Below are 23270 nucleotides of genomic sequence, written 5' to 3' on the forward strand. Positions count from 1 at the left end.
AGAGTGAACAGAGGACTGCTGTCCCTGTCTTAGGATTCGTATATAAAGGCAATGGTGGCAGCACATTTGTGTTAGTGTGTGGCCTAATGTACCTTCTTCTGAAAAGTTCTGCTGTTAATTGAAAACATAGAGCCTTGCCATGACATCCTGTGTGTATGTCAAGTGCTTGTGCAGTATGTGTAAGAAGCTTGCTGTGTATATACTATACCAAAGTAAGGTATAGTGAGCACAGAGTCCAGGGAGTCCCCAGAGGTATAACAGAGGCTAAATTAGGTAAGTACGAACAGCTCTCTTTGTGGTATTGTGGGCGAGCAGTTGGGCTTATGCAGAGGTTGTGTTAAGCATTTATTGTATTCATTTAGTCAAGACTGAAGGCACTCACTCTGAGACTGGATCCAGACCAATTGGGTAAGTATAAAAAAGGTATACTTAAGTTTTATTTTCTAGAACCAAGCAAGTCTTGGTACAGGTAGATAAAATATACTTTAAACATAGAACATTTCAAGAAGTGCATTTGGAAATGGATTTGCAATTGTTACAGGTTTGTATTGGCTCAAATAGCAGGTTAAATTACACCGTAATTACTTTGGACTACTTTCTTGTTACTTCAGGATTACATCGACTACTCGGGGGTGATATGCCTAGATAGCACATCCTAGACTTTGTCACTTACTGGTAAGTATGGCAATTATCAGTTTAACTTCTTTGTACTATTATGGGGTGCACTCCTATAATACTCCTTTTTTTTTTTTTTTTTTTTTTTTTTTTTTTTTTTTACTTTTTAAAATGTGGTGCTGCAACAAGCAAGAGCTGTCTACACTTGCTGAATGAAATACCTAATTTATAACAAGTACTGAGACTTGGATTTGCTGCGCACAATTCACTTTGTGATAACACCACAATGTAATCATACAATATTCAAACTTATTGTTTATTCCTGTTTTCAAAACAATTTTTAACTCATAAGATCATCTCAAGTGTACATACCATTTTTTTCAATGACATTTGTACATAGTCACATTATATTCATTATATACAAGTGCTTAGAACACAGTATCACTTTTGCAAAATCATGCAATTTTCAATGCTTATGCCCAACGCATTTCGGAACATAAACAGTTCCTTCCTCGGGGGCAGATCTGTAAGTAAAACATAAAATAATTACATACAATAGATGTCCCAACTCTGCTCAAAATCACAATTAAACTCAATCTGATATAAGTAAATTACTTTCTGACCTGTGATTATTCTCACTCCTATTTGTGCCATGTATTAAGTGATCAAATCTACCACCCGATATATTTGTGTGTGATGTATATTGTTCCCTACCTTCCACTGCATCACGTTTACTTCGTATGCCTGCAGTCCTAGTTTAAGACGGAAAAGACGATTATCAATACCACTAGTTAATAAACCGAACTTTGCATATCCAACACTACTCTGTCGTATGCTACATTGCCAAGCATCTCAGGTCTCTTACCTCGCTGTAACCATTTGAGGCCGGAATCTGCAATAAAAAAAAACACCATGGTCAGACATGAAAGCCTGCATAGTATGCTTTATACAATTTTCCCGGGAAATCATTCACCGCTATTGTTATAACTCTACTGCTCAGGAATCTTACCTCCTGTTCACCCCCTGTAGCATATATCTGCGACTAAAGAATAACGAATTCAGACTCACTTAACGTCCTACATACTTCGATCAAACAAACACCTCTGCCCGACAAAACGTTCGCCGCTATTTGCCACTAGCGCTCCGTACCTTAAAACATGGGGAAAATCTCTTCACAGCGGGAAGAACATAGTTTAATTGTTAACATCTCTTCAACAAATTTAACACTGCAACAGATCAAAGTGTTAAACAAAGGGTTGTCATTTGTACCCACAAGTACCACCAACACCATGGAAGTAGAAACATCCTTATTCAGGTTCATGCACACTTTACATCTACAACATTTTTTCACTAACGTGGCTAATATTGAACAAAAGAACAGACCATTGAAAATGTGAAATTCAAGCCCAAGAGTACCTTCCAAGCGCCCACTTCACACAAGATGTTAGACACGTATGAAATAATGATTAAAAAAGATATCAAGGCCTTGAATCTAAATAAATTCAGTCAACAGAATTTAACAAAACAAGATAGAATAACAATAAAAACCATAGCTAGCAATCCTGAAATAACAGTCCAGCCAGCCGACAAGGGAGGAGCTATAGTGCTAATGGATACTGCTTTTTATCAACAGAAAGTCAATCTACATGTTATGGATTCAAACACGTACTTACCGATGGATACTGATCCCTCAGTGGAACTTCTGGGTATTTTGGGAAAAATCTTACAACATGCAGTAGATATGGATTGGATTGATGAACCAACAAGATCATATCTAGTAATCCTCGGAGACCTCATCTGCACATGATACCCAAGATTCACAAAAATCTTGACAACCCCCCCCCCCCCCCACCCCACCCCCACCCCCACCCCCACCCCTTTCAGGCCTATCGAGTCCGGGTGTGGGTCTATATTTGACCCACTCGGCAGATACCTTGACCATTTTCTGCAAAAATTTGTACAAGGCTGGAAATCATATATAAAAGATACCACAGACTTTTTTTATCCAAATTACAAGATATACAACCTGAAATACAAGCATCTTGGTTACTCTGTACCATTGACGTAGTAGCACTCTATACGTTGATACCACATGCAGCTGGATTAGAAGCAGTCGAGTGGGCCTTACTACAATTAGAAGATATTAACACTGAAAAGGTACTACTATTACAGTTACTGAATTGCTGTTTACAGCACAGTTACTTCAAGTGGGATGACAAATATTACGCACAGCTCACAGGAACCTCCATGGGTTTTTCGGGGGCGCCTGCATATGCGAATATTTTCATGGCTTTATTTGAAGATCAGAATTTAATGAGTAACGCATCATGGTGGTCCAAGATTAGACTATACTGCAGCTTCATAGATGACATCTTGTTCTCGACGCACACTCGAGAAACACTGAAAGAATTGGTACAAACGATCAATACATTTCACCCCAGAATTCAGTTTACCCACAAAATTCGTGACCAAGAGATAGAATATTTGGATGTAACAGTAATCAAAAAACGTGATGGCGTACGAGTAGACATCCAAATATATACCAAAAACAACGGATCGCAATAACGCTTTGGAACACTCAAGTTTTCACCCAAGGAGCCTCATAAGAAATTTACCATACTCTCAATTCATTAGGATAAAGAGAATATGCTCTGATCCTGAAGTATGTTTAATAAAGACAGAGGAATACAGACAAAGATACAAACAAAGAGGATATCCAGACAGGGTATTACAAGAGTGCATGCACAGAGCTGCCAGCAAAGAATGCAAAGACCTATTTGTCTCCAACACTACAAAAAAAACCAATGAAATAGTATTTGTATCTAAATATACTAGAAGTTCACCAGCAATCCAAAAAATCATCAACACGAGATGGGAGCTTTTGGCTAATGAACCGTAGTCCAGCAGTATATTTAAAAATTTACCTCTACATGCATACACAAGAGGAAGAAATTTGCGGGAACTATTATCAACAACAATCACTGACGATCCACCTAAGGAACGTTAAGATGTCTTAACTGCACACACTGCAATAATGTAATTGCAGGTAACCAATTAACACACCCCATCTCAGGAGTGAAAATATTATTGAGACACACGAGCGATTGCAATACGAATAACGTAATATATTGCGTAAAATGTCCTTGTGGAAAGGCGTATGTAGGCAAAACAGAACGGAAAATTAAAACCAGGCTCACTGAGCACAAAAGCTGTATCCGAACAAAAAAACCTAACCTCCGCATTAGCTGCTCATTGGACAGAAGTAAATCACTCAATCTCTCAACTAAGATTCCAGATTATCGAAAAAGTTAAGATCTATCCGGGAGTAGACAACAATAAGAAATTGCTTCAACGGGAAGTATATTGGATAAAAACTTTGGAAACCATGATCGTCAAAGGGCTGAATGATAGAGTAGATATGTATGCTTCCTGTAGGTTCATTATATGGTAATTACAGGCTCACACATCTAAGTCATAAAACCTAACATAACACAAGAACACACAAATCACACCATACGCTCATTTTAAACTTGGCATGAATCGTGACTATAGACGTTCAGGTTCACAAGAAAGAATTTGGTACATATGGTAGTGTCATTGGATGTTAGCATGAAATATTGTTTTACCATGACATCTAACTTTTAATATGGCAATTGCCTTTTGGATAGGTATAGGTTCGGCTTCTAAGTTTGTTTTTCATGTTCAGCAGTTATCCTACACCACGGTGTATTTTCTTTAGGTAGTACAGAGTGGATATGTCAAGCGAACATAGGTATTTTTTCGATCTGTTATTTTTTTTTTATTTGGAATTCAGATTTATAAGAATAACATAATCTTTAAACTTTTCCTGGAGCCAGTGATATTTTAACAACCTCTTCTATCATGGGGACCGTAAACAGACACTAGAAAATTGATTCAACATCGGGAGTCCGTCATTCATGTTTTTGAATGCATCACCGTACGGCTTGATAAACACGCGAGACTGAGATTAGGAACAAACGTTGTACCGCGGAAGTCAGCTTATGGAGAACAAAATCATGTCTGAAGGTACGGAGCGCAAGTGGCAAATAGCGTGAACGTTTTGTCGGGCAGACGTGTTTGTTTGACCGAAGTATTTAGGACGTTAAGTGAGTCTGAATTCGTTATTCTTTCGTTGCAGATATACGCTACAGGGGGTGAACAGGAGGTAAGATTCCTGAGCAGTAGAGTTATAACAATAGCGGTGAATGATTTCCCGGGAAAATTGTTTAAAGCATACTATGCAGGCTTTCATGTCTGACCACTGTGGTTTTTTATTGCAGATTCCGGCCTCAAATGGTTACAGCGAGGTAAGAGACCTGAGATGCTTGGCAATGTAGCATACGACAGAGTAGTGTTGAATATGCAAAGTTCGGTTTATTAACTAGTGGTATTGATGATCGTCTTGTCAGTCTTTAAACTAGGCCTACGAAGTAAACGTGATGCAGTGGAAGGTAGGGAACAATATACATCACACCAAATATATCGGGTGGTAGATTTGATCACTTAATACATGGCACAAATAGGAGTGAGAATAATCACAGGTCAGAAAGTAATTTACTTATATCAGATTGAGTTTAATTGTGATTTTGAGCCGAGTTGGGACATCGATTGTATGTAATTATTTTATGTTTTACTAACAGATCTGCCCCTGAGGAAGGAACTGTTTATGTTCCGAAATGCATTGGGCATAAGCATTGAACATTGCATGATTTTGCAAAAGTGATACTGTGTTCTAAGCGCTTGTATATAATGTGACTCTATGTACAAATGTCATTGAAAACAATGTTATGTACATTTGAGATGATCTAATGAGTTAAAAATTGCTTTGAAAACAGGAATAAACAATAATAAGTTTGAATATTATATGATTACATTGTGGTGTTATCACCAAGTGAATTATGCGCAGCAAATCCAAGCCTCAGTACTTGTTATAAATTAATAATCAGTTTAAAGCATAGTTACTCTCTTCCCATACAAAAAATCCTGTTAAACACTTGGAACATTTTTGGAACAGAAACTCGCAACATTAGTTCCTATGGGAGCAAAATGGTTAACGGTTTTACAGGTAAGTACTCTACGTACAGGTATGACTTTTGGTGGTTAAGACCAAGGTCCAGGTAGGCACTCAAATTGCTCTGTCAATGGTACTAGGGCATCAGGGTGCAGAATCCCAACGTTTGCCAATGAGGCTAACGGGGCCTTTGGTCAGGGTCTACTTATGAGCAGGCCACTCGGGTGTGCAAGCAAAGCTCCTAGCATTAAGACCAGCTCTCCAGGGGCCAACAATCCGCACAGAAGCTGCATGACCAGCAGCACAGGGGCAGCCGGGTGCAGAGTGCCAAGGTGACATCGGGGACCCTGTTGTTATCAATGGAGAACTTCGGTTCGGTGAAGATGCTGCAGGCTTGGTCAGGGAGGCGACCACCGGCTGGAGAGGTAAGTTGGGATCTTGGGAGATGCCTTGACACTGTTGGTTAGGTCACAGAAGGCAGTGGGGCTTTGGGTGCAGGGGTGTCTTCGCATCAGGTTCTTCTTACCAGCTCCAGTTGTAGTCGGGGACCATTCAGGCTGAGGCTGCTGGTATCGGCTTGAAGCTTGAGGGAGGTAGGGGATCACCAGATCCCAGGTCAGGATGGCTGGGGATACCTCCTTCTGGTGTTAGGCCACTTGAACGCAGGTTCGGGCATCTGGTGCAGAATCGCAGAGCCGCCTGGATTAGGATTCTGGGGTTGAGTCTTTGCTTGAGCCAATCCGGTGCTCACAGCAGATAGGATCTGTCAGATGAGTGCAGGGCAGGTCCCCTGGGCTCTGGGGCTGCTGACTGCTGGACTCGCCGGGGTTCTCGCTGTAGGCAGGTTGAAGTCGGGACACGGAGCGGCACGGAGGCATACAGAGGCGAGGGCAGTTCCTTCTTCATTGATTAATTCAAGGCATCCTCCCCTTCGGTGCAAGCTCATGAAGCCTGACTATCATTCCAAATAGTATACCTATTTGGTTATAGAAATTACATGGGGCCATTGTACCCCCATTTTTCCAGACTTGCGTATTTTTGCAGTTTGGCTTTTGAAAGCTAGGCATACAATATATATAAACCAGTATTATATTTTGAGTGCAGTAGGGATCACACTAGGTCCTTATGAGTAAAGCAGTGGGGACTGCTTACGAAACATGTAGGGGGTATCACATTAAGGTACACCCCCTACACATCCCCCTTTTTTAATGTTCACAGCCAGAGAAATGAATAAAATTATTTTTTTCTACTAACCAGGGAATTTTACATTTTTTGTAACTTTCGCTAACTCTACCACTCACTCCTACACTACACATAGCCTATTTTTTCACAACAACAGTGCTCCCGCGTATCCGCAGGTTGTAGCACGCCCCGCCCCGTAGAGGGACGGGCAGACCCCTATGATGAAGCATGACACTATGGGATTCATAGTGTGTGAGGGGTATTTTAAAAACACTTAGTGCCTTTTCATGACGTTTCATGGATCACTACTACACTTTATTTCGAACCACTAGAAAAACTAAAAAATAATTGTTCGAGGCATATGAGCTGCAGATTACACACTTCTGCATAGATTGCCATCTGGTTTTGGGCCCGCATGTTTGCAGTTTGTTTTTCCTCTTGAAAAGTCTTTGGAAATCACGAGGTCGGTGACTCCTCCTTTGGATGGTATTGCGAATGGGCTTCGGCTCCATCCTCCGATAGTTTTTTTCCGCCATCGGGCTCGGATGTAATCTTTGCGCTCCGGTTCCGAACAGCTTTCAGTTCGAAGATCCACGCGCCATCCTCCCCCCCCCCCCCCCCCCCCCCCCCCCAATCGCTGTATTGTTTCGATCGCGATCTCTTCAATCAACGCGCCTTCTCATCGACACAAGCCTTCGGTTCCAGTCGTTGACGGCGGCCTTCGGGCCTACCCAGACTCCGGTCCCGGCTCATGGAAAGAACTCCATTTAAAAAGTGCCCTCGATGTGGGTCCAAATTTCCCCACACCGATCTTCATGAGGTATGCAACCTCTGCCTCTCCCCTGAACACGAGGCTCGAGACTGTCCGGCCTGTAAGTCTTTCCGATCCAAAAAGACTATTCGGGACCGAAGAGCCAGAAGGAACGTGGCACACTCCTCGACGTCCATTCCAGTCGACATCTTCGGAGACGACATCGACGATCCAGAACATCATCGAACTGAAGAGGACCTCGTCAGCGCTTCCGAGGCCGATGAGTCAGATGTGGAAGACATCACTCCGGCGCAGAGGGTCGTGAGTACCAATCTAACCCCCCCCCCCACACACACACCGGCGCCGACACCCAAAGAAGGCTCCGTTCACGCCTCCGCCTCTGGGCCTAGGCAAGACCAGAGACACTGCTTCACACACCCCACCTTCGGGCCCGGTGAAGAAGCCAAGTAAGCCTTCCGGCGGCTCGGGCTCGAGCCAGCCTACCAGCGGTGCCGAGAAACCCACTTCGGCACCGAAAAAGAAACCTGCCTCCACCTCGACACCGAGCTTTGTACCGAAGCCCTCGGGGTCGAAACCCAGCTCTTCGGTACCGACGCCATCTTTGGTACCGACCAAACCACACAAGGCCACCGACACTTCCAAGCCAAAGCCCATCTCGGCGCCGACCAAGAGACCGGAGGGTCCCAAGCCAGGTTCTAAACATCAAACCGGCAAAGAAAAACCTAAAAAGTCATCGGCCCCGACGCCTTCGGCGCCGACGGACCAAATTACCTCACCAGAGCTATTTACACCTTATCCCTTGCAAAAAACTCTCACCAAGGATCCAAAAACTGGTCATTTGACACTCTACCAAAAAGAGACATTTGGAGAAGCCTGCTCCGCCTCCACCTCCAAAGAGGAAGGACTCTGCTACCTCTCCGTTCAGAATACCTTCCCCTCCCCCTCCACCTCCTCCTCCTTCCCCACCTCCACCCCTCCGCCTTCTCCACCCCCACCTCATCGTTCTCCTACCCCGTCTCCAGACGATGATGATCAGGGGGACCCATATGATGATACAGGAGATGTGCAACAGGACCCCACCCCTACAGGATCCCCAGATCCATGGGACGATTACAATATTCCAGATATCCCCAACGTCCCACAAGATGATATTTACCCTTCTAGGCCATCTCCACCAGAAGATTCATTAGGGTTCAACCATCTTCTGCAAAGGGCAGCACATTATCACAGGGTGGACTTGCATACCGACCCCGTGGAGGAAGATTTCCTCCTAGACACATTTGATAGTTCACATAGGTCCACCTCCATACTGCCTATGCTCAAAGGGGTGGTAAAGCATGCGGCAGAAGTTTTTAAGGACCCAGTTAGAGCCAGGATCATTAACCCACGTATTGAAAAAAAATACAAACCTGCTCCCTCAGATCCCTCTTACATCAGAGGACCGGCGCCACTAGAATCCTTAGTAGTATCTAAAGCACGTAAAAGGACAAATTCACAAGCGTCAGGTGATGCACCACCACCTGACAAGGAATCAAAACTGCTAGATGCATCAGGTAAACGCACAGCATCCCAGGTGGCCAACATATGGCGTATAGTAAACACTCAGGCACTGCTGGCCAGATATGACAGGGCTCATTATGACGAATTAGAAAGCTTAATGCACCATCTCCCTGAGAAATATAAAGCTAGGGCCAACGAGTTAATTCAAGAGGGTAAAACAATAACAAATACCTCCATACGTTGTGCCCTAGATGCAGCAGACACAGCCTCCAGGGCCATCAACACCAGCGTCCTTTTCCGTCGCCATGCTTGACTAAGGGTATCTGGTTTTAAACCAGAAGTACAAGCCTCCATCCTTAACCGTCCCTTTGACCAGGAACATCTATTCGGGCCAAAGGTGGATGAGGCCTTAGAAAAGATGAAAAAGGACACGGATACCGCAAAATCCATGGGGGCCTTACAGTCTCACCCGCCCAGACGCTCCTTTCGCCGCTCCTCCTTTCGGAGTACATCCAGAGGCTACTCCTCAGACACAGCGTCCACATCATACAAATTCCCTACTCAGACCACTTTTACAAAAGGTTACCAAAGAGGCGGCTACAGGGGTAACAACAACAAGGGTAGAGGCAAAACAAACAACGCCCGTTCTGCCACACCTCCTACCCAATGACTTCCCCCCGCTCCCCCCAGACCATTCCACTCCGGTCGGGGGCAGACTCCAAAATTTCCTTCATGTCTGGGAGACCATCACCTCAGACAAATGTGTGTCTCAAATAATTCGGTCAGGCTACTGCCTAGAACTAACATCTCCCCCCCAAACATTCCACCCAGGCAACGCCCAATGTCACAAGAACATTCAACATTACTAAAGCAGGAGGTAATCTCCCTCCTACAAAAACAGGCAATAGAACACGTTCCGTCAATCAACAAAATATGGGGGTCTACTCCCTATATTTTCTCATACCAAAAAGGGACGAGACTCTACGACCTATTCTAGATCTCTGGCCCCTAAACACATACATACACTCAGACCATTTTCACATGGTAACGCTTCAGCAGGTACTTCCGCTCCTCTCCCAGAAGGACTTTCTCACCACACTGGACTTGAAAGACGCATACTTCCACATTCCAGTGCACCATGCTCACAGAAAGCACCTCAGATTTGTAGTGGGCGGACAACACTACCAATTCATAGTGCTCCTGTTCGGAGTCACAACAGCACCACGGGTATTCACCAAGTGCCTGGCGGTGGTGGCGGCACACTTAAGAAGACAGCACATTCACGTCTTCCCATACCTAGACGATTGGCTGATAAAAGCCACTTCATACAATCAGTGTATATGCCACACCGCCTCCACAATCGAACTACGTCACCAACTAGGCTTCACGGTGAACCACCAAAAGTCCCAGCTACAACCATCCCACATAAAACAATACCTCGGTGCCACCATAGACGCCTCAAAAGCGATAGCCTACCCCAATCCGGCTAGGATTGCAAGCATTCAGGCTTTGCGACAAAAATTCATACCTCAACACTCTCTTCCAGCACAAGTGTTCATGCAACTAATAGGGATGATGGCCTCTTGCATTTTCATAGTGCCCCACGCAAGACTCCAGATGCGTCCTCTCCAAGAGTGCTTAGCGCGCCAATGGAACCAGACCCAAGGTCAACTGACAGATCTGGTGTTGGTAGACGGTCGCACCCATCGCTCTCTGCAGTGGTGGAACACCACAAACCTTTCCAAAGGTCGACCGTTCCTGGACCCGGTTCCACAGAAAATACTAACAACGGACGAATCGCTCTCCGGCTGGGGAGCTCACCTATTACACCTCACAGTGCAGGGCACATGGACACCTCAACAAAAGTTACTCCATATCAACCATCTGGAGTTACTAGCAATCTTTTTAGCCCTAAAATCTTTTCACACACAGATTTCAGGCAAGGCAGTCCTCATTCGCACAGACAACATGACGGCCATGTATTATATACAAAAACAAGGCGGCACACACTCTCCACAGCTCTCTCAATTCGCACCGAGCATATGGAGATGGGCAATTCCCCACAAAATCTTTCTCCTAGCTCAACATGTCCCAGGAGTCCAAAACACCATGGCAGATCTGCTCAGCAGACAGACACAACAGATCCATGAGTGGGAACTTCACCCACAGGTTCTTCATCCGTTCTTTCAAATGTGGGGGTATCCGCAGATACACCTCTTCGCCACCCACAAAAACGCAAAATGCCCAAGCTTCGCCGCCAGATACCCACACCCATTGTCCAAAGGAAATGCGATATGGATGAACTGGTCAGGCAAATTTGCGTACGCTTTTCCACCTCTCCCACTCATTCCATTAGTGGTGTGCAAACTAGAACAACACTCCCTCACACTCCAACGTGGGCCAGACAACCGTGGTACACCACGCTGCTGGAACTCTCTGTAGTACCACACCAAAAACAGCACCTCTCACCATGCCTCCTAACCCAGAACCATGGAGAGATCAGACACCCGGACCCAGCTCAGCTCAACCTTGCGATCTGGCTCCTGAAGTCCTAGAATTTGGGTACCTAAATCTTCCCCCCTGACTGTATGAACGTCATCAGAGAAGCTAGACGACCTACCACTAGAGCGTGCTACGCTGCCAAGTGGAAACGATTTGTTGTTTATTGCGATAACACCATCAATCCCCTCGACGTGTCCATTCAACACATCATAGGCTACTTACTCCACCTACAAAGGTGTAATTTAGCCTATACGTCCTTTCGACTACACCTCGCAGCATTTGCAGCTTACTTACAAAACAGGCAACATCTTTCACTCTAGAGTACCTGCCATTAAAGCCTTCATGGAAGGCCTAAAAAGAATAATTCCCCCCAGAGTACCACCTTCACCTGTGTGGAACCTGAATATTGTTCTCACAAGGCTAATGGGAACTGCAATTCCTAACATGGAAAACAGCTTTCCTTGTAGCCATCACTTCCCTTAGAAGGGTCAGTGAGATACAAGCGCTTACCATACAAGAACCTTTTCTTCAGATGCACCATAACAAGGTTGTTCTCCGTACCAACCCAAAATTCCTACCTAAAGTCATTTCCCCTTTTCACCTAAACCAATCTGTAGAACTACCAGTATTTGTCTCGCAACCACAGACCATTGCAGAAAGGGCTCTGCACACACTAGATGTTAAACGAGCCTTACTCTACTACATCGAGAGAACACAACCTTTCCGAAAGACCAAACAACTGTTTGTCTCTAAAGAGGAACACGCTGTCATATTTGGAACCCTGTTCAGGCGACTGCCGAAATCTGAAGTACTTGTGAAATACACTATACTTCATGGAAATCGCAAGATTTGTTCTATATTCAAGAACATATACATTGATTCAAGCCCCGATGAAGTTCCCCTTGAGGGAATGAAACGCGTTGGCTGACCATGCTTTTTATCTACTGAAATTTATTTTGAATTAAAGAGGACATTTAGTTACAACGCTTTGGCTCATTGGACTATCTAATTCGTGCACCCCCTTTTTCATTTGTTTATGTTGTATTGATCTGGAGCACAGTAGCGCCATTCAGCGGCTGGCGTATGGGGTTGATTGCACTACAATTATCATATTTATCTTGAGAACTGATGTGAGGTGCGGCAAGAAGGGCCCGCCGTTGTTGCAGTCGGAAAATTGTTTGTCTCTTTCTCTCCACCACACAAGGGCAACCCCATCTCAAAATCAGGGATAGCTAGGTGGATTGTAAAATGCATTCAGATTTGCTACCACAAAGCAAAACGAACGCTATCCGTTCCCCCTAAAGCCCATTCTACACGAAAGGTAGGGGCTTCCATGGCATTTTTAGGGAACATCCCATTAGATGATATCTGCAAAGCAGCTACATGGTCAACACCACACACTTTCACTAAACACTATTGTGTAGATGTGCAAACTAAGCAACAAGCTAGTGTGGGCCAGGCTGTACTAAAACCATTATTTCAAACCACTGCAACAGATACCGGTGGTCGCCGCTAAGGTTGGGAACTGCTATATAGTCTATGCAAAAGTGTGTAATCTGCAGCTCATATGCCTCAAACGGAATATGCTACTTACCAGTATGCATCTGTTCTTGGCATGTAGAGCTGCAGATCTACACACGCCCACCCGGCTACCTGTATCTGTTCCAGTTTATCTTATTTAGATACACACATGGGTTTCTTCACTGTTATTACTACGCTCCATCTTTCCCTGCTGGCGAAAAACAATCTGAGGATGGAGCCGAAGCCCATGCGCAATACCATCCAAAGGAGGAGTCGCCGACCTCGTGACTTCCAAAGACTTTCCAAGAGGAAAAACAAACTGCAAACATCCGGGCCCAACACCGGATGGCAATCTATACAAAAGTGTGTAGATCTGCAGCTCTACATGCCAAGAACAGATGCATACTGGTAAGTAGCATATTCCTTACTGGTCATTTATATAGGGTAGAATCATATTGTTTATGAAAAAATGAAGTCAGGGACAGGCCAGACAGGCTGGGGCCAAAGCAGTAGGTGTCCTCTTCTTCCTGGGTCAGCACTGCTCTTTGGTGGTTCTTCTTTCTTCCTCGAATCTGAGGAGGCAAGGTTCAGGGTCTCCCCAAATACTAAATTTATGGGCGTTTAAAGGGGGTGTACAGGTTGGGACCAATGGGTCCATTCCTTGGGGTGAGTACACGCCTATTATGCCACCCTCCAGTGGGAAGAGGGCATGAGCCTCTTTCTAATTGGTTGGGTTCCAAGATGGAGAGGGCTGAGAGATGTGCTTCACCTCGCCTCCCCCACCTGAGGGTGTGGTTGTCAAAGGTGGGCACACTTCTCCTCCTAACTTGGTTTTCCCACTGATTCTCCTGCCCAAAGTGGGGGGAAGAACCAGTGCGAGCCAGTTGCTGGAGACAGCAAAAGGCAGGGATAGCTTACAGAGATGGCAGGCCTTTGAAGCTTCCCCTCTCATGGGCCCAGCCTATCCTGGGGGAGGAGGCATGGCAGGGTCTCTCTACCCAGCAGTCCAGAAATCTGTCTGGTGGTGGAAAATGGCGGACTCCCATTAAGAAACCACACAAGGGCTGGTCATTTTTCAGGGGGCATCTCTAAGATGCCCTCTGTGTGCATTTTACATTAAGTCTCATACTGGCATCAGTGTGGGTTTAATGTGCTGGGATGTTTGCTATCAAATTTCCCAGGTTTTAGTAAAGCCATTATGGAGCTCTGGAGTTCGTAATGGCCAACTCCCAGACCATATACTCTTTATGGGTTTACTAAACTTACAATGTCTAAGAATGGACTTAGATGCTGTATGGGGTACAAGGCTCATGCCAGTGTACCCTCACTGGGAGGCTAGTGCACCCTGCTAGAGGAGTGACTTACCTAGGCTCCAGGCAGTGGGTTGCAGGCAAGGCACACAGGGATGTGTGCCATGTTGGCTCTTCGCTTTTCTCTGCCCCAAAACATGCAGCCTGCAGTGGCAGTGTGTGGGTGTTAAGGTACAGGGCCTCTAAGGGTGGCACAGTCGGTGCTGCAGCCTTTGGAGGCCTTCCCTGGTCACAGTGCCCTTGGTACCCTTGCTACCTTTGCTACCTTTTACAAGGGGCTTACCTTTGGTCAGAGATGTGCCAATTGTGGGTACAAAGTTACATCTTTGGAAAGGAACACAGGCCCTGGGAACCTGATTTGCAGGGACCCAGGGCACACCCAAGTCAAAGTGCATCATGTGTCAGGGAAAAAGGGGCACTTCCCTACAGTATGATGCTGCATTGATGTGAAAGTGTATGAAAGGTTATTGGTGTTATTGTTTATGAAATGTGTCTGCTATTAGCAGTGTACAGTCTTGATGCAATTGTTAATTCATGTCAAACTCAAAATGATAAGCAAGATGAATTGCTTAGTTCATGTACAGTTGCCTTGATTTTAGCTATTAGCAGTGCTTAATTTGTAAAATAATGAGTACTAGGGTTGTCGTCAGGAGGCCACTGCAGCTTTCACTACACATTGCTGCTGCCAATGATAGTAACAACACAACTACTAACCATCACACTCCTACAAGTGTGACAATTTGGTCTATTTAAAGCCTCCAAAACATGGTTGGACAGGAGGCAATAGTCACTGTTAATGTATATTGAATAAATAATTAACTGTTATGGTCATCTCTGGATGAACCAGACAGCACCACCTTGTGGCAGGCTGTCACAAGAGCCGGTGTTTACAATTAAGTGCTGGTGCCGAGCACCAGAAACAACTGGCTCAAATTAAGCCCTGGCTATTAGTTTCCTAATCTGGCTGTGTTTTTCTGGTTTGGTTCTTGTCTTCATTAAGGGATTAATTGTCATCTATTGCATGTTACAGGTTCGAGGCTAACCACATCTGTCACTACTGGAGTTGCCAATTCATTATCAGAAAAAATAGTGGATGCCATTGAAGGTGACAGAACAAGTGCACCATTAACAGCAATCCAGATTCATTTCATAAAAAATATGATTCAAGAAACAGTGGAAGATGTCAGGTAATGTAGCATATAATATAGTTTTAGTATTTGTCAGCTAGCAAAAACCTACATTTTAAAGTCCCCATACCTTTAAAAATAATACACAAAATTAACTTTGGAATGGAATATGCAAATGTATGAATACATTTACACTTTCTTTTCTACACTGTCATTTGTAGGTGAGGAACACATAATTATAGCAAGTTATTGCAATGCTTCTTTTTTGGAATTCTCATTACTACAGAAGAAGTATTTCGAGATAGTAGCCCACTCGCCCTCACCCCCGGCATTTCTATGCATAGCTTCTCATATTGAAAGTGTTTGGTGTTCAGATAAAAATATATATATATCAAATCAGTAATTTCAGTAAAAGTATATTTCTGTTTTGTTCACCAAAGCGATGACAACTTTTATTTAAAAAAAATGTTTTTTTTTTAAAACTCAGTGCATGGAGAATATTTTTATGGATTAAGACTTAGCTTTAATGCATCACCAACAAGTGTAGTTATCATGGGGATGTAGTTTGTGGAGTGTCTGTCAAGTTCAATATAACTCTGAGAGTAATTTCCTGTTATATATTTTAAGGCCGTGTGTTTCAAGTTTTTTTTTTTTATATAATTATTTTTAAGACCTCACTATTTGGCCAGGTGAGTACATCATATTTAAATTCAAAGCTCTCAAAGGTTTTTGAGAGGCATCTATTTTTTTTAGAGTTTATAAAACATTAGATATGGAGGTATTTATGTTATTTACAATTTGTGTTAAACAGAACTTTGATTAAGCCTTGAGACTCAAATACTGATTTGACGGGGGTGTTTTAAAGCTGATAACAGTAGCTTTTAATTGGAATTGTTTTAATTATTTAACAATTATTCTTTTTTTTGGTATATTTGGTATAGCTTCGGATACATCTAAATATTAAAACTTTTGTGCGTTGCTGCGTTTGAGTGTCTTGCTAAATTGACTGTAACACTGGCTTCTTAATCAAAAAAAGGAAGAAGGGGGACCAGGGAGCCAGATAATGGTCCAGTGTCCATGCTCCCCAAAGTGGCATTTATAACAAGAAAAAGACACTGTTCCAGAGGCAGGGGTTCCAAAAATCACCCATATGCCTTCTAATAAGGAAAGACAAAAAGAAAAGTCCTAAGTAAGGCGGGCCTATCAAACAGGGGAAAGAACAGGTCTTGCCTCTTGTTGCCCTCACACACCCCAAGGGGTGTCATGCTTCATCATCGGGCATTTGCTCCTTGTTAGGCCGGCGCTGTAATTCCCAACGGGTCCTCCGAAGGGTCGCTTTTTCGGAGATCTTTTAAGGTATGCGGGATGGTGCATGAGGGTGTGTGGGGTGTTGGTCCTATATGAGGGTAACAAAGTGCGTGCATAGAGAATTAAGACTGACAAGGGGTAACCTAGAAACGTTTATAGTGATGTAGTAACCCTCTTGGCAGAGTTAAAGCTCTTAATTAGAGTATAATCCCAAATGGCACATTATGCCTAGGTATCATAGAAACGGTCAACATGTTTCGCGCCTCTGTTGCCGCTAAGGTCATTGGCGCTTCTTCAGGATCAGGATATAAGAATAATAGTGAAGTGCACATGAAAACAAAAAGTAAATACCCCACTGGCTTCTTATACATAATACATACAATATGTGAAGGAGTTGTTCATATATTTTTGTCTACTATCATCACTTGTTCCATAATAACATCTTAGCAGAATCACTTTTGAGAGGTTGTTGAAATTACCTAGATTGGTGCAAATGATAGGTCTTGTGAAATATTTTAATAGGGGGAGAGTCAAGCCTCCTTTTTGGAACATTTTATTGATATTTTTTTTATACTAACTCCAAATTAAATTTCAACTGAATTTCTCGAAGCAAGATCTATCAAATAAGACCTATATAAATTTGGGTAATGGACCCCTCTTGCTCACATCAAACTAACCCATAAGGATAAATCTAAATCTAAATTACACATAGTCCTTACTTGTTTAGACCTATTTCGTATTGGGTTATAGCAAAGTGGAATCAAGTTGTCAGTCCTTCTGCTAAAAGAGATCTAAATAATGTAGATTGCCTTTAGTCCAGGCATCAACAGATGCAAAGCTTTGGGAAAGGTCCAGTTGAGTATACCCCTAGATCGGAACCTAAAACTATCAACTGTGCTCAGTACTGTTGGTACAGACGTTCTAGGGGAAAGTATAAAGAGTAGCAAGCCCATCTGCAAAAAAGCATACTTTAGAATTGGGAAGCCTTTTATTTCATTGTTACTCCTGATTTTCGTTGATGTATGTTAGAAATGGGATCTCTGGTTGGCTAAAGCTTGCACCAAAGCCAGGCAGAGACCACCACTCTAGTCAGGGCAAGGGAGTTACACACCAAAGATAACCCCTGCTCACACCATTGGTAGCTTGGCACGAGCAGTCAGGCTTATCCCGGAGGCAATGTGTAAAGTGTTTGCGCACGCACACAGCAACAACATACCGGGCACACCACAAAAGGAACTCCACACAAGGTTATATCAAAAATACCCTTTGTATTATAATAAAACACATTAGAATAGTACTCACATAATATACATTGTGCCACCTGGCACTAGGTAATGTCTACAAGGGATTATATACACCTGACAGGGCCCACTGGACCACTGTCAGCACCATCACAAAGTGAACTTAATAAGAGTAAGACATATCCTAAACGTACAACCAGTAATCACTGGTAACCACTGTACTCCGCATCATCCCGTAACATAAACCATATTCTGCACAGTATCCCATTAGGCGCGAATTACATTCTGCGCCAACCTCACCAGCATAAACACATTATGCAATCATCTCATAAGTCTAAACCCATTAGACCCTAACCTCCTAAGCACACTCACATTAGGGGTATAACTCCCAGTATGAAATAATCTCACCAGCATAATCTCATCCCCAAACGCATTTAGAGGCAGGAATCACTGTAGAGAATCACATTTCCTAATATCACATAAACCACTGACCCCACTGGCAAATGGCCTTCTGAAACAGGCTCAAATGCCCTGCGTCCAGAATCTCAGGGCTGCTACCAATGCAGCATAGTTCGCACATGCGCAATTGCGCTGGGGCCGAGGAGTGCATCTCACTCCTCAAAACATGCCCCCAAAGAACTGTGGCCTAAACGTAGCAGCTGGCACTAAGTGCTGCGCAGCTGTGAAGAATTGTAGTCCTGGCACCATTGTGCCTCTTCTGTCCCCCTCAGGGTCTCTCTAAGGAAAAACTGCGCAACACGTTGCATCTGCCTGCGCTCTCACAGGGCAGCTGGGATCAGCTTACACACACGGGCACCACAGTGACTCTGGACCCCCACTGGGGCCCTTTGCAAAGATTATGCCAAACGTTGGAGTGGCCCCCTCTCCTGCGGGACCACTCAGGCCCCGACAATGGGCCTCGGTAGGTTTCGGGGCAACACGGGTCATCGCCATTCACAAAGAACTGCCCCCAAGCGTTGGAGCGGCACGTAACGGCGGGTCGGCGCAGGGAAAATCAAATACCGGTGTGGTGCCTTGGTCGGCACCTCGGCACTCACCGGGACGCGGGACAGGTGATAGCTTCCTCCTCCCCTTGCCGGCGATCTCAGGAGAGCCCCCACTCCTCCATTTGGTCACCGGGGCTCCCAACAGCTCATGGGAGCCCTGGGCAGCAGCAGGACATCTCTCGGCCTGCTCCTCTCTCCAGCGGGTGTGTGCGGGGGGCTTCCCTCGCAAAACCGGAAGTCCCGCCCGCTGTCAGGCACCACGTTGCCTGACTTCCTCCCGGCCGCAGCGGTGATTCCTCAGCGGCAATACTGGGTGGGCACCCGCTCATCAAATTAAGGCCACAAAGCAGGGTGGGCACCAGCTGGCAAGCACACCAGCGGGGTGGGCACCCGCAATCCTTCACAAGTAGAATAAATCGGCAGAAACGCGGGGTGGGCTCACGCTTTTCTCTCCTTCATCAGGGGGGAATCCCCACGTTGGGATTCCATCGGGAAAACCTGCAGCTCCGCGCTGCGGAGCCCTCGTGCTCCTTTCTGGCAGGGTCAAATATAGCGCTCCCAAGGCGCTTGTACAGCCAAAAGAAAGTCCTCAAAGATGAAGGGGCAATGCAGGGCCCAGGGAGGCAAGCCCTCCCCTGAGCCCCAGCAGCAGCCAGCCACATCCGTCCGGAACAGCACACCAGAACAGAACTGAACACTTTCATGGGGTCACAGCCCCTATATTTATATTAACATTTCCTTTGTCTACAGTGCAGGGCATGGGGGAACCAGATGCAACTGGTTCAGGGGGGAATTGGAGCACTTTTTCTTGCAAGCTCCTCTTCCCCTTTGTCAGGTGGGGGCTAGGTGATCAGACACACCACAGGGGGCGGAGCCAGCATTCACTAGGGCAGGCACCATCCTATTCAGAGTCAGTGGATTACCCCTCCCACTGCTTCTAGCCCAGATGTCCTATTCAGCCCAGCGCTGACTCAACCTGCCCCTCCTGGAGCCACACACACCTCCCAGCCCCTGTCACTCACAAGCCAGACATGCAATTCACATCAGTCAGGCAGGCACGTAGCACACAGAAATGCCAACTTCTAAAAGTGGGATTTCCCCCCCAGTCATCATAAATCTGTGCACACCATTGTGCAGCATTTATTCTCACGAGTTAATACACACTAAACTCGACCCTGCGCTCCTCTCATACCAGGAATTACCACAGACACACTTATCCCCAATGCATTCATATGGGAGGGCAGGCCAACTTCACCAAATGTACACAGAGAGCGCAAACACTTTACACTGGACCACAGTGCTAAAGTGCCCAGAGGCCTAAAACCACCAACACTATGTCAGACTTTAAGGCAAAAAGTTTAGGGGTGAATCTGCCAAAAAGGCCAAGTCCAACACTGTACATTCAAGTGTTAAGAAAGAAAGGACATGAAAATCATAGTTTAGTCCACATATGTAGAGTACCTGGATCTGACCTAACACCATTGGTGGCAATCGCAGAAGTGGATTCTATTTAGAGCACTTGTAAAACATTACAAACCATGGATTCCAAGTTCATCTTATTAAACATACAAAAAAACAATAATCCAGCTTCATAATGTCAAATGCTTTCTGTGCATCTAACAGAGTAATAAGTCTCACTCTACCTAACTGTAAAATGTTTACAGAGTGTTGTAAGAAATTTGCGAACTAAGTACCCTATTGTTGCACTTGTGTCTCTAATGGTAGCGAAGGGGAGATGGGTTTCACAGGGACGTGGCTCTACCCATGGGGATAATATTTCAAACAGAGTCCACACTTGTGCCAACCCTGGGCCCATATTCAAATCTCTGGCCCCATAGGGCTAATCATTGACTTGTTTTGCTGCTTGAGGCTAGCCCTAACAACCAGGAGCATCATCTTCTGGCCTCCTGGATTCTAAAACTGGCGTATTTTGTTTTGAGTCGGATCGTCTGACTCCCTGAGCCAGACCTGTCCTCTACCTGGCACTCTTTTCCTGCTGTTGAGGCCATCTTGCACAGCCATTCTGAAGCCAGCCAGCAGAACACCCTCCCTGCTGCCCTCCCCAGACCCCAGAGCCTCCTAGCTTCTTGAAGAGTACCTTCATGGCAGCAAACTTAAGAACCAGTCCACAGAAATCCAGGGGATCCATGCCTGTAGCCCTAGAGAGACCCATCCTAGTCCTGTGAGTCAGCTGAAGTCAAAATCTTTAGTTCGTCCTTGTAGGGAATCAGCTGGCTTCTACTTCCACTTAGGGCATGAAAAGTGCTGCGGCAACACTCCCAATATAAGGCTACTCCTTGTCACTACCAGTTCCTGAAAAGTCCTTTCTGAGATAGGCTACCTGTCCGCAGAAATGGCGCTGCGCACAATAGTAGTCTAACATGGCAATCCCACAAGTGTGTTCTTACATATTCGTGTAATCAGGCCAGAGCCTCTTACCCTGGCTACACCCAGCTGCCTTATTTTAAAAGGGGCCTGAGTCAGGCATTAAGACTAGCTCACAGTAAAAGCTCAAATACCAAAGAGTCAATTGCAATAAATCCTGGTGGACTAAATGGGCAGACCTCATTCGCTACAGGCATCTAACCAAACTTTCCACATATGAGGCATGTTAGTCATTGTGAACTGGCTTATTAACCACAGGTTCCTCTCCTTTAAAATATCCCCAGACACCAGACTGGATCCACAGAATTTAATCAGCCGTGCTCAAGCATTCTGCAGCTGCATGTAGGCTTTGTACTTCCTGGGATTTGATGGAATGGAGGCGCATTTAAGCGCCACCTCTGCACTGATGTCAGCCTCTTTCTATCCATGCTTTTCTTTCTGCTCCCATCTTTTGTCATACATAAAATGACTCCGAAATTTGCAGTGTGCTAGGCAATTCTCTGCTCTACAACAACTACATTTTAAAACTGTGTCAATACTCCAGGAAGCAGATATTGAACACAGACACACATGAGGATTGCCTCTGGTGCATTGGCTTTGTCCATGATTCTAAGTTGTGACAAGTGTGCCTAAATACATCCTAAGGTGATCCGGGACCAGGAGGCAAAGTTCTGCATCGCTGAACACAAGAAGAGGTTACTACTATTTAATGATGCTTTCACTGACACCATGATGGATTAATGGTCAAGTCTTGTTCTTGCGCTCCAGTCAGCTGGCCTGTAGTTCGGCAACATAGCCCTGTGCCTGGTGATCTGGACTCAGGCACTGTACTAATGAGTCTAATTCAGCAGGCCTCCACTAATAAGGTCAGTTCTAGTTACCTTCCTGACAATTCCTTCAAAACGATTGACACTCTTGGTAAGAGGATGTTTTTGGTACTTAGGTCCGTTAATGTGTGTTGGTTACTGGGCAGGTACAGCCATGCTCTCTGGGACATGGCCAGTGAGGTCTTCCCTGAAGTCACTGAGGACCTCGGAGCTTCTCTGGCTCTGAGAATAAATGACGGACAGGATGCAACGAAGTACATAATTAATGTGGGCCTGGCCACTGCAGAGTGCCTTGACATGGCTGCTAGCCCCTGCATTATGCTTCAGAAGCACAGATAGGCGAGGCTGCAGATGTGGCACCCGCATACACTGCACAGGGTAGCAGGTCAATAGTCCTCCAATTCCTACTCCACCATGGCAGTGGCTTTCAAGCCATTTTATCCTCGGCTAAGATCCATTACATTTGATAAATGGGTCTTACAGATCATTCAAAGGGTTTACACCCTAACCTTCATTTCCTCCCTGACCTATTATCCTTCCATGCTAGAATGAATTTCGGAAGAGCACTTGCCAATCCCGATGCACAAGTTAAATCGCTCACTCTTCAAGGGTGCAATTGAATGGGCACCGTACTCCGAGAAAAGAAAGAAATTCTATTACAGCTCTGAAAAAGGGCGGGGGCAATCAGGACTCCCCTTGACCTTTGCCTGTTGTATTCCTCTATGCAAAAGTTCAAATTCTGAATCCTTAGATCCTATCCTCACTAGACCCTGAAGAGTGAATGGTGTCTCTTGTCTTGCAGGCCCTGTATTTCCTTATACCCATCCTGCAATCCCACAGGCATTACCTGCAGTACACAGTGGACCATGAACACTTTTAGTTCAATGTGTCATTTGGCGTTACCTCAGCCGATTCAGTGTTCACCAAAATAATGGCAGTGG

General features: G+C 45.0%; 1 protein-coding gene across 3 annotated transcripts in view; it reads left to right on the top strand.

Moving 5' to 3' along the window:
* Window positions 1-23270, top strand: part of NEDD1 (NEDD1 gamma-tubulin ring complex targeting factor) — a 307814-nt gene that overhangs the window by 227635 nt on the left and 56909 nt on the right. For all 3 annotated transcript variants that reach the window (XM_085653831.1, XM_085653833.1, XM_085653832.1), the window contains exon 13: window positions 15465-15621. In XM_085653831.1, the coding sequence (XP_085509957.1) occupies window positions 15465-15621 (157 nt within the window). The remainder of the gene's footprint in view (window positions 1-15464; window positions 15622-23270) is intronic.

The sequence above is a fragment of the Triturus cristatus genome, chromosome 4_1 (genome assembly GCF_964204655.1).
Source record: "Triturus cristatus chromosome 4_1, aTriCri1.1, whole genome shotgun sequence".
Classification (NCBI taxonomy): domain Eukaryota; kingdom Metazoa; phylum Chordata; class Amphibia; order Caudata; family Salamandridae; genus Triturus; species Triturus cristatus.